This window comes from Aythya ferina, assembly GCF_964211825.1.
Source record: "Aythya ferina genome assembly, chromosome: 17".
Lineage (NCBI taxonomy): Eukaryota > Metazoa > Chordata > Aves > Anseriformes > Anatidae > Aythya > Aythya ferina.
This window is the reverse complement of record NC_140316.1, coordinates 6052933-6069036: the sequence shown is the minus strand read 5'-3', so window position 1 is coordinate 6069036 and position 16104 is coordinate 6052933. Positions and strand designations below refer to the sequence as shown.

Here is a 16104-nt window from a genome sequence, read left to right as displayed (position 1 = left end):
AAAAAAAGTAAAATTAACTCTGTGATAGTAATCTAGGAAATAGCCTGAAAAAATATTCATAAAATGTCCCTGGTGATGTTTTTCTTTTTTGTATTTGTACAGAACAAAAACTCCCTCAGATGTCCAAAAGGAAGGAAAGGTGAACTGGTTCCCATTAATGGTACAAAAGGATGTTCTTTTGGCATTCTGCAGGTGATCACAGTTAGAGTGGATACTTGAGCGTTTTTTAGCTAAAAATAAAAATGAAAGTCTCTTGAAGCATTACAATAGAAAAAGGCCTGAGTTTATTCTTCATTTAAAAGAATGATGGTCATATTGAAATTTTTAATATTTTAAAAACAGTTAAAAGTAATGCTAAGTAGAGTGCTTTTGTGCAGAAAATTAGTGTAAACAATATTTTTTCCCCACATGAAAGTTACGAGCAAGTGACAGGGCCACAGTTAAAAATGCAGTTAAACATGGGATTAACTAGGGCTTGTTGGAGTTCAAATGCTTTCATGATTGGAATAAAAATGAACAAAGGTACAAGAACTTTGTCCCCTTGAAAACTTGCTGCTAGCTGGTGGATGGCCATCCCGTGCATTTTTCATGGCAGGCAGCGGGCAGCGCAGTAACGGGTGCTGGTGAGCTCTTACATGCAGCAGCTACTGAAACAGCAGCTGGGTCAACAGTTGCTGTTCCTGTAAAGTCATCCCCCCCCCAAAAAAAAAAAAGTATGAAAGGGCTGTCACTGATGGTTACTCTCCTGTGATGGCTCAACGCTGAGGCAACAAAAATAGAAAGAGCTTTAAGTGGTGCTGGCCGGGGACATCCATGGAGCATAGCTGCGCTCACCGTCAGGCTAAAACCACGCTCCGACTGCTCTGACCGGGGAAATGCTCCGAAGCAGCGAGCCCTTGGCACCGTGGGCAGGCACGAGCAGCAGGTGAGGGTCCATGCAGCAAGACCATGCGTTAAAAAAATGAAATGTTGCAGGTTTCTAGTTCCCCTGTAGCCAGCCTGCAACAATGGGTTGTTCCAAAGCATTTGCTACCCAGCGTGTGGGTTTGATTTTTGTTTTGGCAATAAGTCCAGAAATGAAAAATGTTGCTGAAACAGAAACGATCGTGCCTGTCAGGGTGCTAGCAGGCTCCTTGGTCTCCCAGCAAATGTCTTCGTGCTGTTTACCATCACATCAGCCAGAACTGACCTCTGGTAGTGTGAGCTGACCTTTGCTGCCACGCTGGTGCCACGGAATGGTGTGCGAGTGGGCTACACTGCAAAGAGCTGCAACATTCAAAGCAGCTGCTGTGACCTAAAAACTGGGCTTTGGGGTACTGTCACTGCTCACAGGGTGTTGCACCCTCCATGAAAGGCCTAACGCCATTCCCAGGCCATCCCCGGCTCCTGTCAGGGAGGTAGCACGAACACAGCAGCGGGCTGGCTTCTGCACACCCCCAAAATACAAACGTAGGTGTGTGTGTGTATGTTTGCTTCCTTAGAGATCTTTGAATGAACAGAGCTGGATGTTCCTGCTTTTGTAATGGCTCTGCAGCTCTGGCTTAATTAATGTCTGGAGTTCGTGCAGGCGCTCCCAGGACTGTGAGAAATCGTCTGGTCCTTCCCCACAGCCACCGATGGGCGGGATGCTCGGGTACCCTGGATGCACCATCAGTTCAATCGTTACGGTCCTGCTCCGTGGCATCGGGTGTGTGGGCGACGGCGCCTTGGATGTGAACTCCACAACGGCAGCGTCGATGGCACTGCAGATGGTGCTCACGGACATGTTCTTGCCCATGGTACTCAAACCTATGTAAATGTCTGGCCACCTGCAGCCAGAGGTGGGAACACAGATATTAATGCTAACAAGGCAGTTAGACAGGAGTGTGTCACGTCCAGTGGCTTAGGAATCACAGTTTCTTTCCTGATCAAAATCAAGCCACTATTTAGCGCAGCAGTTCTGCAGTCTGGCAGAAAGGCACAGCAGAGCCCCGACACCAGCGGTTCTGTTATTACTCTGGTAACGCACACTGCATCGCAGCACTGGCCTTGTGTGGCATCTGAGAGCTTACAGGTGCACGTCATTGGCACAGAAGGGAAGAATGAAGCTAAACTGAGAAATGCCACTCGATTAAAATAACTATTTATAGGCCAATTAAAACCTGTATAATAACCACCTCCAGATAATAACCTTCAGCTATGTAGGGAAAAGAAGTGACTGAAATAAAATGGAAACAACCTTGGTTAACAAATCATTCTCCTAGTATATGTCAAAGAGCCACAAGAACTCAAAGGACAAGATGAAGCACCGGGCAAAATGTTGTTACTACTAAAGACCATACACAGCTAAGAGGACACCAGCTGAAGGCTGCTTCTTATGTAGCTTCAGCACAATTCTTTGTTCATGTCTGGCTGCAAACTGCAGTTCTAGCTTGGTGCATAAAAGCCCAGGAAGGATGTACAAGTGTATCTGAGGGCAGAATGAGCAGGCTTTTGGAAGAAGCTAGATGCTCTACCCATGTGCTCAAGGATGAGCCCAGCTGAATGCCCTCATCAGATCTGAGTTTGCAGCACTTGGGGAAAGAAAAAAGTTAACATTTTTTTTTAACTGTAAACTGATCAAACTTGCTCAAAGGACAGCCTTGTTACGCAGTAAGCACAGTCTTGCCCTCTACAGTGTCATTAAGTGTACTCAGAGGGCTCGGTGTGGTATCTCCTTGCACAGATGCAGAAATTGAATTGCAGCTTGTTCTCTTGTGACTTCAGCTGACCACCTTCCCCACATTTTCCTGCGTTTTTTCACATTACTTGTTTCTTTGGTAGCAGTCCATTCCTCCTCACTCTCCCTGGCACCTGGAGAAAGAGGAGGAGCCTGGCCCACTGCAGTGTTTCTGGGCAGGAGGCAGCTGCAGATGCCCACTTATTGGGGCAGTGCCACAGCGGGTATAAAGATGCAGCTCCCATAGCAGCCCTTTCTCTGAGGACCAGCAGGGTGGGTGCTGCAACAGGGGCTTCTTGGAGGTCCTGTGATATAGCACAGAGAGCCCTGGAGCATGCAGGATTTCTGCTAAGCTCCCCTCCATTATTCCTGGTGCGAAGCTGCCCTAAAAGGTAGGTTAATCTCTCCTGATTTCCCACTCTGAGTTACCATGCCCTTCTCCTCAGAAATTGGCTGTTTTAGGAGAGTCTGTGTGCTCTGCCTGGGAAAAGCACAGTGAAATGCTGGTGCTCTGTTGGTGTTGAGAATAACTGATACCCTAAATAAATTGTGTAAAAGCCAAGAAAACAACTTCCTCAGCAGACTGAGAAAGTAATGAAATGTGCCACAAAGGACAGGTGACTGCAAGGATCTCAGCTAAAGAACTTTTCACCTGTAAAAGCTAGTTTAAGCTTGTAAAAGAAGTATGTTACTGGTGGAAGGGCTGAGCTTTTGAGGTGCGGGACTGAGGTGCAGGTGCTGCGTTTTGAGATGCAGGACACTGAAAAGACTGCTTAAAGCAGTGATCGCTTGCTGTGGCACTGCAAGCTCTCTGACCTTGTCTCCCCATAACTGCAGATACTTGTTTTTAATTAGTCTCTTTCCTGCTACTTAAAACCCTTTCTCCACTATTCCAAGGAGATGAGAAGTTATCTTTTGAAACCTTCCCCGTGATCTTACTTACAAAGTTTCGGTCTTAAAGTAGCACTTCAGTCTCCTACTGTCCCAGAGGCCAGACTAATCTACTTGATTGGAAAGGCTGAGAAGCAAACCCTGAAAAGAACAATCCCTTTCAGGTGAGAAGTGAGTTATCCCTGTTCAAACAAAACTGCATGCTACCCTTAGTGTCTCCACTGCTTTAGTACTGCTGCTGAATCCCCTTGGAAACTCCAAATTGAAGAGAGCAAGGTCTTGTTCCATCCCTGAAAAGATCCTATCAGGAACTGACAAGATCTTAAAGCTTTACCACAAAAAGGATGAGTAAAGCCTGTCTTACCTTATTCCATGACTTGTAAACACATCCACTGTGTTAATAGAATCTTCTTCTACTCCCAGATAGAAGTCCATCAGGGATGGTGTGATCCAGTCACACTTATGAAGGCCTGGCTCTATTGGGACACGTGTGTATTTGATCCCATATTCTTCTAACACCTCTGCAAATACATTCCTGACCTCTGTAAGTAAAAACAGAGTTACTTTAGTCAGGAATCAAAACACGTCCCCTGCAACCTGTTAGCAGAGAGACATCTTTTCCTCTCTGCATTTAAAAAAAAAAAAAAAAAAACTCATTTGGCTTCTCTTCTGCTGAAATGGTTTTGTTCATCTTGATGGGAGTCCCCTTCTAAACTGGGAATATCTGGGAACATTACTCCCTCAACACCTGCTACAAGTGCCTCATCTTCCCCTCAGCTCTAAGCATTTAGTCCCCCAACTTCTCCTAAATTAGCCTAGTAGTAGAGTGCAACTGAGGCATCTGCACAGCTGGGAAGAAGTTCTTCACCAAGCCTCTGCACAGATGTATTTGTTGAAAGAGTAAATTACTAAGAGCAGTGTCATCCAGAGACAGCTGTGTTGACATGGGGAAATACTGATTTTTGCTGTTTTCTATCTCTACCACAATGACCTTAGTTGAAAAGCAGGGATACAGGTACTTGCTGCTAGCTGGTGGATGGCCATCCCGTGCATTGCCCACCGATGGAAAGCATGCTGAGACCTGCAACGATTGGTGTGGAAATGCAACTGACAGGATAGAGATCTTGAAGCACTTCAAAGAGCTACCAGCTTCAGTCTCAGTGACTAACTTGACCCAGGTGAGAATGCTCAAACTGCAATTGTAGAGCCTCTTTAAGGTCTTAGAAGGCTTATTGCCTAGGGAGCCATGGCAAGTGGAGTCATCTCTCAGCTGACTGTCTCTCACCTGCTTGGTGCTGGGAAGAAGAGGAGTGCCCTCTTACCTGGGAGGACGTGAACGTGCTGGTGCCCATCCATGTGAGGAGGTAGGTGGCCTGTCAGCTCATGGAACAGCTCCACCTGGGCCTTTAGCTCCTGCTTCACCTGTACAGTAGAAAGGGGTTAAAGAAAGACCTGTCAGTAGGCTGAGGTCAGAAGAGCACATAGTGCCTCCTGGAGATTTTGCTGTCCCTTTCCCTTTAAAATGAAAGGCAGCTTTAATCCTGTAGGCAGTTTTGATCACCTGAACACATTTATCTTTGTTCATGGGGCAAAACCAGCCACTTCCCTAGAGAACAAAAGGCTCTGACAAGGTGATGCAAAGCCTACTTAGCACTTCTCTGACATTTTCCTTTTATTGATTTCTAGGTTCTTAGTAAGTTTCTGTTCCAATGTCTCTTCTGCCCTATCAGATAAGCAGCTAACAGCACATTAGCATGTGTGTCACTGAAGCAGGGAGGAATGGGTTCTCAGAGGCTGCAGAGGCTGTGGTGAAATTAGGTGTAGGACACAGGCAGTTCCAGATGCCAAAACACAACCTAGATTTGTCTGTAGGTGTACTCCCAGCTGGGACCTGGCAACGACCTTCAACTGTTACATCCTGGGATAAGTGCAGGCTAAGTTTTATCAGTTGCATGCTTGTATGTGGCTTTCTCCTACCTCTGACATGTTCAGGAGACCTTTTGATAGGACTGTTCTGAATCCCATCTTCCCGTGGAAAAATCCATCTTCATTGAGCAGAGAAGAGTTTGTCTTGAGCACCTCACATACAGGGGAGCCCTCGGAGAGGTTGGCATGCAGTCCTATTGGGATGTTGTATCTGTAACAGGATTGAAATATCTGTTAAGCTTTGCACCTCTACCTTCCTTACTGGGTCCAAAGGATGAGATTTCAGACAAAGAGCTACTCTGATCTAAACAGTGTTGTGCTTACACGAGTACATCTTTGGACCTCTGCTCTTCTAGAAAAGAAAGCAGAACACTAGACCAGAGCAGGATATCACCAGATAACAATCCTGTCCAGTTCTGAGACACCCACAATTCTGTTCTCATCCTAGTTCGAGTGGAGAGCAGCCACAAGGCACTTCAGGCTAAATTTTGTAACTGCACTAAAAGCTCTAACTGCATGGTGCTGAACTCATTGGTGACTGACAGAAATCTGGACCTTGCAACTCCGTTCTAAAGCACTTCATTAGCCCAGGTACTCCCTTGAGTTCACACTACTGAAGATGCTGCGTTTCTGAGACATCAGAGTTTTATCTGACAACCTCTAAAGCTGCCTTTAAGCAGAACCCAGCTATGTATCAGCAGTGCCAAAGACAGCAGTTATGGCAACAGCACAGGCTGCAAGTGTAGATACTGCCAGAGTTTAGGGGTAACCTGGTCCGAGAGGCAGCAGCTGAAATTGCTTGCAGTGGCTAGGTTTCTGTCTACCTGTGCAGATGACAGAGCTGGGTTGTACCAAGTGGCATCTCCAGCACAGAGGAAGAGTTACACAGGAGGTTAGTGGTGTAAGTGTAGGGCCTTGCTAAGGAGATGAAAGGGTCCAAGTTGTTAGAAAGTTGCACTCCACAAATTAAAACAAAAACTACCAGTGTATCTGCAGAGCTCCTGTCAGCCACCAGGCTTTGCACAGTGCTGGTGCTTCCTTCTGTGTGCTGTGGCTTCCCCTAAAATGAGAACAGGACCTGGGAGCGCTCAGCCTTGTGCGAGTCTCACTGCTGCTCCCAAAATCCTCTCAGGGTGACCAAAATGATGCCTTGAGACTTCTCCCAAGACACCCTCTAGCTGGAGTGCAGTGCCCCTTCTGTGCTGTCCAGCCTGAGTCACGGTGCCAAGTGAACTTCAAGGCAACAAGTCTATGGTTTAAATCTTTCCTGGAACTTCTGCACAGAGCTGCTAAAACAGGGCCTGGTCTGCGCCCGTTGCAATGCTTGTACTACAAGGAGGAGACCAAAAGCAACATCCATTTAGGAAAACTCAAGTTCTCTGGCCAACCAACTTCCCTTCTATCCCTGCTGTCTTGAGAGAGAGGGTGGTTCCAGATGAAGCTGAAACAGATGCATTTCAGAGAATGCTCGTGTTTGGACAAGAAGTTTTAATGAGAAAATTTCTTATCCAGCCTAGGAGCTAATTTTCCCTTGTGTTGATGTAAGTGCTGATTTAAGTTTTTCCACACACAAAGAGGCATTCATGGAAGAGGGACCTTTCTGGTTCAGGGTTTTAAGACTCATCAGACTGTAGCAGACTGCATCAAGCCCGTGGCTCAAAGGATATCTGCAAAACAGAACAGTTCCAACAGGAGATGTGGATCATCACAAACTCCTTCCCAAGACACAAATGACAAGCAAGGCAGGAGAGTTAACGCCCAGCTTACAAATAACTGACCTTCCCCCAGAGCTATTCCAAGTCAGATATCTCTTTCATCTCTATGTGGAAATGCCTGTTAAAGTTTTATGGGATCAGAAAACTGTCCTGTCCAGCTCTAGCTCCACGTTCTGTTATCATAAATTGGTTCCTGTTCAGACATGTTCTCAGGGTCCTCTGAGGAGCTCTGCAATAATTCCAAATGCCTATGGGAGGACAGATCTCTGGTGGCAGTGGTTGCTTCCAGTCCTGTTTTTGGAACAGATTTCTCTGGAATGGAAACAGGATGGCTGAAGGGTGCTAAATTTTGGAGTGATTTCATTGAAACACTCCATGGTGTTCTGGTTGCAAAAAGAGAATGTGAAAACCTACAGAGGTGCCCCGGGATAGATGGACTGCCATGAACTTTGTCCAAGACAAGCAAAGGGCTGGTGGAAAACCAGATCTCCCCTTCTGTCTGCTGCCCTGAGGCTGGTTAGTGAAGTACCAAGTTACAGGGGGCAGAGGGACTGTGGATGGATTAGACTGGATCAGAACCATTTAGCTCCTCCAGGTTTTAAGGTTTTAGTCCTTGAAGGACTGAAATTTTCTTCCTGGCTCCTCCATGTCTTGTGCTCCAGGTGGATGGTGTAGTCTGTTGCTAGGTACTCCTCCTCCTGGCAGACAGAAGTGTTAAGCTGTATGGACAGCTCTGTGAAACAAAACGAGTCCATGTCTCTGCAGTTTGAATGTCTGCTTCATGGAGCAAAACAGCTTGTGGAGGGAGGAAAAGGTCCTCAGACTCCTCTGATCTGGTGATTTTGCAGCAGGACCTGGTTGTATAATTGACCATCTGGTTTTCACACCAGGGGCCTGAGCACATGGAAGGAGTTAGCGTGGTCGTGTCCAAGTTATCGCTGGAAGATGCTGCCACTGGGAGCGGGGACCCTGAGGCATTCTGCTGAGCTCACAGGCAGCTGGTGGCAGGGCAGGAGGCAGCTACGGTGCAGAAGAGGAGCTGTGGCAGAGGGCATCCCTTCCCTCCTGTCACCTGATGCATACCTTGCATGAGCCCAAAGGCAGAGGGGGAGCTTGTTCTTCTGGAAACCCACTGCAGATTGGTTACCGTGTCTCTGGGAAGCTCTGACTACGTCAGCTGACAGCACTACTTGCATCACAGCCACTGCTGTCAACAAGAAAAGGATTCATGTGCTACCATGAATCAGCAGATGGATGACTTCTCTTGTGGAGCACTTGCCTTCTCATGTGTTGCAGGAGGGCCAGAAATGAACAGCTGGGCTTCCCAGGGGCATCAAATGAACTGCCTCCAATTGTGCGATGCCTCAAATGCTGTGAGTGAAGCGATCCCCAGGAAAAGGCAAGCCCCTCTGACAGGTGTGGGACACCGAGGAGCCAAGCACTGCACTGCAGAACACTGGAGCCGCTCCTCTGCCTGAGCTGAAGCCAGCCCCGGAGCTGGGGAATGCGCAGAATGTGGAAGTGCAGAGAGCTGGCCTTGTTCTTGCTGTAAGGAGAGCCTCTCTCCGTAACTTTAGAGCGTGTTTCAGAGCTTGGGCTAACACCAGCTGAGTATCTTAATAGTTTTCTCCTGGAGTTAGTCCTGGCTGGTCTGGTCTGACAGACTGTCCACACTGAGGCATCTGAAGAGGAACTGTTAGCATTTAATAGCTCTGGGATAAAGGCACTGAAACCAGAACTCGAAACACAGCACACAAGAAACTTCTTTGGGAGTATCTGTCTGTGGGAGATGCATAGAAGCAAGCATGCCAGGAGCTCTAAGGACGTGTGAAGGTGGACACCGCAGTGGGCTCAGCAGCATTCTGCTGCTAGCTAGCATTTTCCTGTACCCAGGCCAGTGCATGTCCTCTACAAGAAATGAGCCAAATGCTCCTAATCAGCACCAAACGCCCTGCAGCTGAGTGTCCCTAACAGTCTGACACTGCACAAGTATCTGAAGCCCGAAGTGAAAGGATGAAAACATGAGCAAAACTTCAAGCATTATGGTAACTGCTGGGCTGTGCCCCAGGAAACTGGGCTCCAGTAATGCTCTGTCCTGACTGGAGGCTTGGCCTTTAAGACTGATTCCACAGGCTTTCCTCTGCTCCTGTGAGCACTGGACTAACTCTCTCAACTGCCTCTCACCAGTGAAATGTAGCTGCTGCAACCAAAGGGCAATGCCAAGGCACGTGGCACTGGAAGAAAGCCATGGTGCAAAGTGAAGTTAGAGGAACGCCCTGGAAGGGCCCTTTTTCAGCAGCGGGCAGGTAACTGCTTCCTCTACACCAACGTGCTTGATAGTTGCCGAGATCTTTCCAAAGGCAGTAACTGAGATATTGAAGCTGACAGAATATTGGAGCAGATACCAAGAGCCCAAGCTGCTCGGCAGGTGATGCCATACTGGGACCAGAGCTCAGCTGTTGTGGGTTTGCCCTCAGGCTTCCCCCATAGATGGGACAGGATGAGCCCTGCTGGTCCTTACCAGCCAAATCTAACTGCTCGACTCAAGGTCTGATCCAAAACAATTGGCACCAAGGTTTGAGCACCAGTCTCTGCAATAAAAGAGCTGCAGTTAACAGCTACTACTGCCAAAACATGATGCTGAGGCTTGGTCTCTTTTAACTCCTGTTGGTGGCTCTTTAAGGCAGCAATGACCCTTCCACCCCCCTCTTCGGAGGGGTGCATGTCTAGGTGTTTGCACTCCCACTGCCCTGGAGAATGCACGGATGTGAAGTGAATTTAGCACAAGGGTTTAATTCCATCCTGATGAACCCAAAGGACAATGCCTACAAATGCATGTTCCTGCTTCTACATCAGGAGTGTTGGGCTGGGGTCTGTGATCTTGCTGAGAGGAGTTTAAGCCAGCAGCTTCTGCAGCCACTAAGGCGAGCTGCTTCCACTGAGAGCAATTTGGCTGTTGAAGGGAGCCCAGCTCTGCAGCTCACTGCTCTGCATCCCCTGTAGAGGGGGGGAAGAAAGGAGATACCCTTGCAACAAATGCTCCAAGAGGCAACAAGGAATTAAGTCTGGAAAGCTTTCTCAGTCAACACGCCCAGCCCAGCTATCAAATAGAGGAAATACAATCGGCTAAACTGCTTCCTTTTCAAGTAGTTGCTTGTTTTGCCACACGAGTGCTCTGAACAAATGGCCCAGCTGAGGCAATGGGCTTTTGTGCAGTTGCAATCCCTGCTCATTCATGTCCTTAGCAGTAAAGGGTCCCCAGGGACCGTGTCACTGTACTGAGGCACTCCTTATGATGCTGCCAGCATTGCTGCACGTTTCTGAGCTCAGTGGATGACTACAGTGCCCTGCCTGGCCACAGAGAGGACTCTGTGCAGTCCCTGCGAGCAGCTGCAATAGCTGTGGAAATTGTGTGATTTCCCCAGGCCCAGACCTTGCCAATTGTTTCACTCAAGGCTGCATACTCTGGGATAAGCGTGGCACTTACTCGTTTCCTTGCTGGGTAAATAGATCCCACCTTCAACATCCTGGTTGTATCCTTATCTGGGAAGTTACTGGCTCATCGGGTTTCAGCCCATGTGATGCAATTAAGAGCCCCATGTAAATATCTTTATGCAGACATCCTGCTTCAGTAAATGTCCAAGTGTCTGAATCCAAGCAAAGCAAGGCTGTGCTCCGCACAAAGAAGGGCACATCTCAGTTTCTTCAGGTGGACATTTGCACGCTTTTTCCCCCACTTTCACTCTATCGCAAAAAACTGTATCTTGTCTTGCTCCATTACTGCTAAGGATTTATTCTTGGTGGGAGGAGCACTCCAAAGCCTCTGTTGTATTAAGAACCAGTACTATAACAGTGCTTAGAACTGACTTTCTTTTCAGTTACATCTTTATTGGCTTTAGGTTTAACATCCATAACCTTACATCAGCAAAAAGTGCTGTTTCCAGTGGAGTTAATTTGATCTAGGTCTCTAGTTTAACATCTCAGCATGCTAACCCTAATCCAAACACAGTTGGGCTGTCTGCCGTGTGATTAACAGTCAGATAAAAGGATGATGAGAAAGCATGAGAGACTTCTAGATTAGTCAGATGTCAACTGGGAGGGTCAGAATTAAGTCACAATTTACACACACATTTTGCAATTAGTGTTGATGGGAAAGGAAGTGAAAACATAGACAGCAATTAAATGTGGTTTTGTTAGATTCTTCTGTTAAATGTACCCAGATGTGGGGGCTTCAGCTTTTGTGTAGTTGATGTTCAGCATTTAACAGAAAGGAAAAAGAAGATGACTGAGGTTGTGTTCTAAAATATGCCACTCTTTATCAAGTGTTTGGATATAATCATCTAGAAAATGGGCCTAAAAGTCACAACTGAGCTGAGTGATAAACAGTGGGGGAAGTAAGGCAGCAAACACTCACAGGTCTCTGTATTTCTGCTATCTCCATATTTGTTTCTAAGGAAAAATGAAGAGACCTGTTCAGTTAACAAAACAATTCTTCTCATCTCTGGGAAAGGCTCTAGAAGCACCAAGATGACTGCCAGAATTCAAGGTGGGGCTTGATAAAATACACAATTAAGATTACCTTTTTGGATAACCAGGATATCACGTTGCCTTATGCCTCATAAAGAGAAAACTTTTGAGTTACTGGAAAAAAAAACAATAGAAATCTGTTCTCCCTTCTGCTGCTCTGGTTACACACTGCTCTAGCAATTGCTGTCAATAGTTTTGTCATCTGAGGATGAATCAGACCTCTGCTGAAACTACTCTCTTGCCTGAAGTGAGTGGGCCCTTTCTTTTAGCCCAGTTGTGAAAGTGAGTGTGAAAAACCCCAAATCCAGAGCCTGAATGTGATGGAAGGTATATTATTTACTGCTTGGTTCTGCTGCTTTGCAATTAGTTTGTGTTAGAGCTGGTACAAACAGCTGCTGACTACAGTTACATTTCTGCCAGCTCTTCTAATGAAAGCACAGGACAACAGATGGCATACCCAGAAGCCTACAGAGTTATTGTGAAAATGAAGGGAAGAATGAAATTCCAGAACTGTGTTTTTGAAGGATGGTGAGTCCTAACATTGCAGGACAGCATAAGGTGCTTACAAAAGACTATCCTGCAAGAAAAGCCTTTTTGTTACTAATTAGCTTTGCATGCATGCAATTAACTGCAGACCAGGTGAGGAGAGCTCAAGACCTTCAGTGACAAGCAGCCAGGACATAGTTAACCAAGAAGCACACAGATGATTTCCACAAGTCACAAACGCCAGCAGTCTGACAATCCTGGCACTGAGTGCAGAAGTTCAAATCCCACAGCACTGGGATGCACCCCAGGAAAGCAGAAGCTGCTTGCTTCAAGCCTTTTTTCAACTGGTGACAGATCCAGCCTCTCGGCTTACACCTCTGTGTAGTGGCAGGCTGAAAGCACTCCTGGGGAGTTGAGCATGTGTGTATATATGTGTGTGTGTGTGTGTGTGTGTGTGTGCTTGGTACTTGCTTAGCAGGGTGGCTGTAGGGGAAGACAAACATGGGATAGGAAAACAGGGCAGATTTTCATCCCCTAAAACATAAAATGCTGCAAGGTATCATCATTCACAGTGGGATAGGAGACAACATCAAGCAGGGGGAAGTGGCAATACAGTGGCAAGGCAGCAAAGCAACAGTGATACTTTCCCACTCCCGTTTGCCTTTCATCATGGCACCACAAGATGAGGATTCAATTATGTTTTTAGTAAGTCCAACCTATTAGACATCTGCGTCCACAAAACTTTGTGCAAATCTCTGCATGATGGGAACATGAGGGATGACACAAGTTTGTTTACATGTTCAGATGCCAATTTAGTACATGTATATTCAGCACGTGAATTGAGGTTTTGCATTAGACAAATCCTGTGTCCTACACCTGCAAATATTTCTCCAGTGCAGGGGTAGGCCTGAATACAGCTGCAGTGAGTTACTCAGGAATGAGGAATTGTAGAATGTGGGTTGCTGATGCTAACAGATGTTCCTGAAGTCACCCAGATTATATTCTCAGAAATAGATTTTTAATCCATTTTGTTCACACATACAATTCAAAACCGCCCCTAAAAAAGGAAAATTGCAGCAGCAGGTTGAGCAGCTTCTGCTGTCACCAGCCCTCCAACCTGGCTTTTCATACCCTTATCAGCTGTCAGCACAAGTGTCATGACCTGGATTCAAAGATGCTTTTTAAACCTCTGACTGCACAGCCTACTTTCTGGCTAGGGAAATGAGGCCAGGTGGATTCTATATTTAAAAGCCTACTAAAGACCACAGCTGAAATAGCAGACAATATTACCGCAGCTTTTGGGCTTAAAGGGTTTCATGGTGCCTGCATGTCTGAGAGAAGTGCTGCCTCTACCTCCTCATTTTACATTTCATTTGTTTTACTAACAGGCTTTTAGACACCTCAGCAGTGTTGTGCCTACCCTGCTGCCTTTCCCCTTATCAGCCCAGAGGTGGTTCCCTCCCAGTGTTTGTGTCATTTCTAGCCCTTTTAACAGAAGACCAGTTTGCCACTAACACCGCACCCTGACTTTCCTGCACTACACAATACTCATTTTCACCAGGGAAGCTGCAGGCAATTTCTAAGTACCTCCAAAAGTACAATTAAATCAGGGAGAAGTGTTCTGGGAGAACAAGGACAGCATGACTCCCATCAAACTGTCCCTTGCAGGAGCCATATACGTAAGGCATAAGGTCTCCGTTTATCTAGTCCCATTACAGTTTGTTTCCTCCCTTTTTTCAGCCCTGCTCTTCTTCTTTTCAGGATGTGCTCCAGCTCCAAAGTGCCTCCCCTCCGGAACTATAGTATTAGCTGGGTTCTACCTTCTAAATTGAAGTAATGCTTCCTGTTAAAGGATTTGCTGGGCTAGTCCAACAGAACGATGCATGCCATTTGATTTGCTACAGAGCAAACCGTGCCAGAAACCTCTGAAAGGTTCATGAAGGAGCAAAAGTGATAGGTACAAGACAGGTATAAGGTATCATCTCTTGTTATGCTTGAAGGTTTTTTGTTTGTTTGTTTTATGAATGGATTTATCAAGTCTAGAATAAATAGAAATACTGATGTGTTTTTAAATTTTTTTTTGTTGTTGAAAAAGTTGAGTTTTCCACTGCCCAGCTTTATAGGTGAGCCTTTGCAGAACAATCCTGCTTCCAGATTCCAAAAACAATCTGGTTAATTCCATGTTCAGTCTGGCTGAAATTAATCAGATTAGGTTTAAAAATTAGTGCTTTTATGCCTCAATAGTTTTAGGGGTGGCAGTTTAGTCTGGCAGGATAGTGTGGACTTTCATTCTGATGGCACATCTTTCAGAAGTGTGGGGAAAGAAAATCCACCAACCCAAACCGTACCAGTCAAATTGTGTAACTGGCCTTCTATCACCATAACAAAATGAGTGGTGTAGGAGCTAACACCAGAGGAAAAGCCACTTTGGGTATGACTTGTAGGTTGGTGTTTTTGATATGAGGAGTTAGTTAAGATGCCTATAATCCATTTTTCTTATACCAATCCAGGTTATGATACAGTGTTTATACTAGGGCTACACTATACTACAGTTCACAGGCTCGGCTTCCCTCGGGTAGCCTGAGGAGGCTGTCCACAAAGGAGCTAAAGAAAGCAGCTTACCTCCTTGCCAGCTTGGCTGCATCTGCTGCAGCACTTCCGTTGACGAGCAGGGACACGTTAGACACCGCTCCAGCCAGGAAACAGTCCACAATGCCTTGGTTTCTCCGAGGACAATAGCCGAAGTCATCTCCCGTGACTATGAGCTTCACCTGAACCATCCTTAGAGGTCATCCCTGGCGAAAAAAAAAGGAAAGGAGGCACAATCAGCACGGCCGGCAGCTCGGGGGCGAGCAGGAGCAGGCGCTGCTCGGCGGGGGCAGCCCCGTCGTGACTCAGCTCGTGGCCAACCCCTCCTGCCTCACCTCCGCCGGCAGCTGCGTGCTCGGGCCGTGCTCGCTCCCTACCTGGCCGCCCGAACGCCCCAGGGGGCAAATTCCCTTCCCTCCCGGCCTGCAGGGCCCGAGGGCAAAGCTCCCGGGGCGCCGCCTCGCCGGTGCCCGGGGGGCAAGAGGCGAGGCGCGGCCCCCGAGCTCGGGCCCTTCCCGGGGTCCGCGGGTCCCGGCCGCCCCCCCGGCGCTGCGGGGCGCCGCTCACCTCCCCTCCTGCCCGCTGCCGAGCCCGGGGCCGCCACCAGGTGCGGGTCCCGCTCGCCTCCGCTGCCGTCCCGGGGGGCCGCTGGCTCCGGCGGCGGAGCTCGGGCCGCGCCGCCCCGCCGCGCATCCCCTCACAGCCCCGGCACCGCCGGGCAGCCCCCGCGGGGAGCCGGCCGCTACCGCCGGGCCCCCCCTCGGCCGGCAGCACCGCCACACCGGCGGCCCCTGGCGGCCGCGGGCTGCAGCGCGGCCTCCCCCGGCCCCGCTGAGGTGAGGCGAGGCTGCCCGGCCCGGCCCGGCCCTGCCCCGTGTGAGGGGACCCGGCCGCGCTGCCTCAGGCTCCTGAGAGGAAAACGAGGCCTGGGGCTGCGGGAGGCCTGAGCCAGGGGTTCCCTCACAGCCCCCGGGGTACCCGGGTGTTGGTCTCGGGCTGCCGGGGTGGAAGTGAAAGCGCTGAGCGCCTCAGGAATTGGGTGGGGGAGATGCCAGCCTGCGGGTTTGCCTGGGGAAGGAGAACTTGAAGTGCCACCAAAGCAGAGCGCATCCCTTCTCGGGCTGTAATGTTAGCCCCAGGTACCTGGCCACTCCTGCTGGCACAGGTGGAGACAGCCTTCTGCCCCCTTAGTGGCTCTTTTTTCTCATCAAAAAATTACACAGAATTAAATTAAAACCAAACCAAACAGAAACATGCTAAAATGCATTAGAG

The 16104-nt window shown here is 48.0% G+C and overlaps 1 protein-coding gene across 3 annotated transcripts; it reads right to left on the bottom strand.

Annotated features, from left to right (window-relative positions):
• Nucleotides 1-261: 261 nt before the first annotated feature.
• YDJC (YdjC chitooligosaccharide deacetylase homolog) lies at nucleotides 262-15557 on the bottom strand. Of its 3 annotated transcripts, none has more exons than XM_084491610.1 (6): nucleotides 15400-15557; nucleotides 14866-15038; nucleotides 5567-5726; nucleotides 4912-5011; nucleotides 3954-4131; nucleotides 262-1808 (listed from the first exon to the last, which is right to left on the bottom strand). In XM_084491610.1, exons 2-6 carry the CDS (start codon nucleotides 15021-15023, stop codon nucleotides 1478-1480), a joined length of 927 nt encoding a protein of 308 aa, XP_084347736.1. In that variant the 5' UTR covers nucleotides 15024-15038; nucleotides 15400-15557; the 3' UTR covers nucleotides 262-1477. The 3 variants fall into 3 exon arrangements, with proteins under 3 accessions (XP_084347736.1, XP_084347737.1, XP_084347735.1); XM_084491611.1 differs by lacking the exon at nucleotides 15400-15557 and adding an exon at nucleotides 15168-15258; XM_084491609.1 differs by lacking the exon at nucleotides 15400-15557 and having other exon boundaries at nucleotides 14866-15129.
• Between the last annotated feature and the right edge of the window lie 547 nt (nucleotides 15558-16104).

Excerpts from the sequence above, each read along its gene's own strand:
- YDJC (XM_084491610.1), bottom strand. The coding sequence starts at position 15,023 with ATGGTTCAGGTGAAGCTCATAGTCACGGGAGATGACTTCGGCTATTGT. Across the intron at positions 5,727-14,865 it reads GCAGCCAAGCTGGCAAGGAG|ATACAACATCCCAATAGGAC; the intron begins GTAAGCTGCTTT and ends ATCCTGTTACAG. Across the intron at positions 5,012-5,566 it reads GTCTCCTGAACATGTCAGAG|GTGAAGCAGGAGCTAAAGGC; the intron begins GTAGGAGAAAGC and ends TCTACTGTACAG.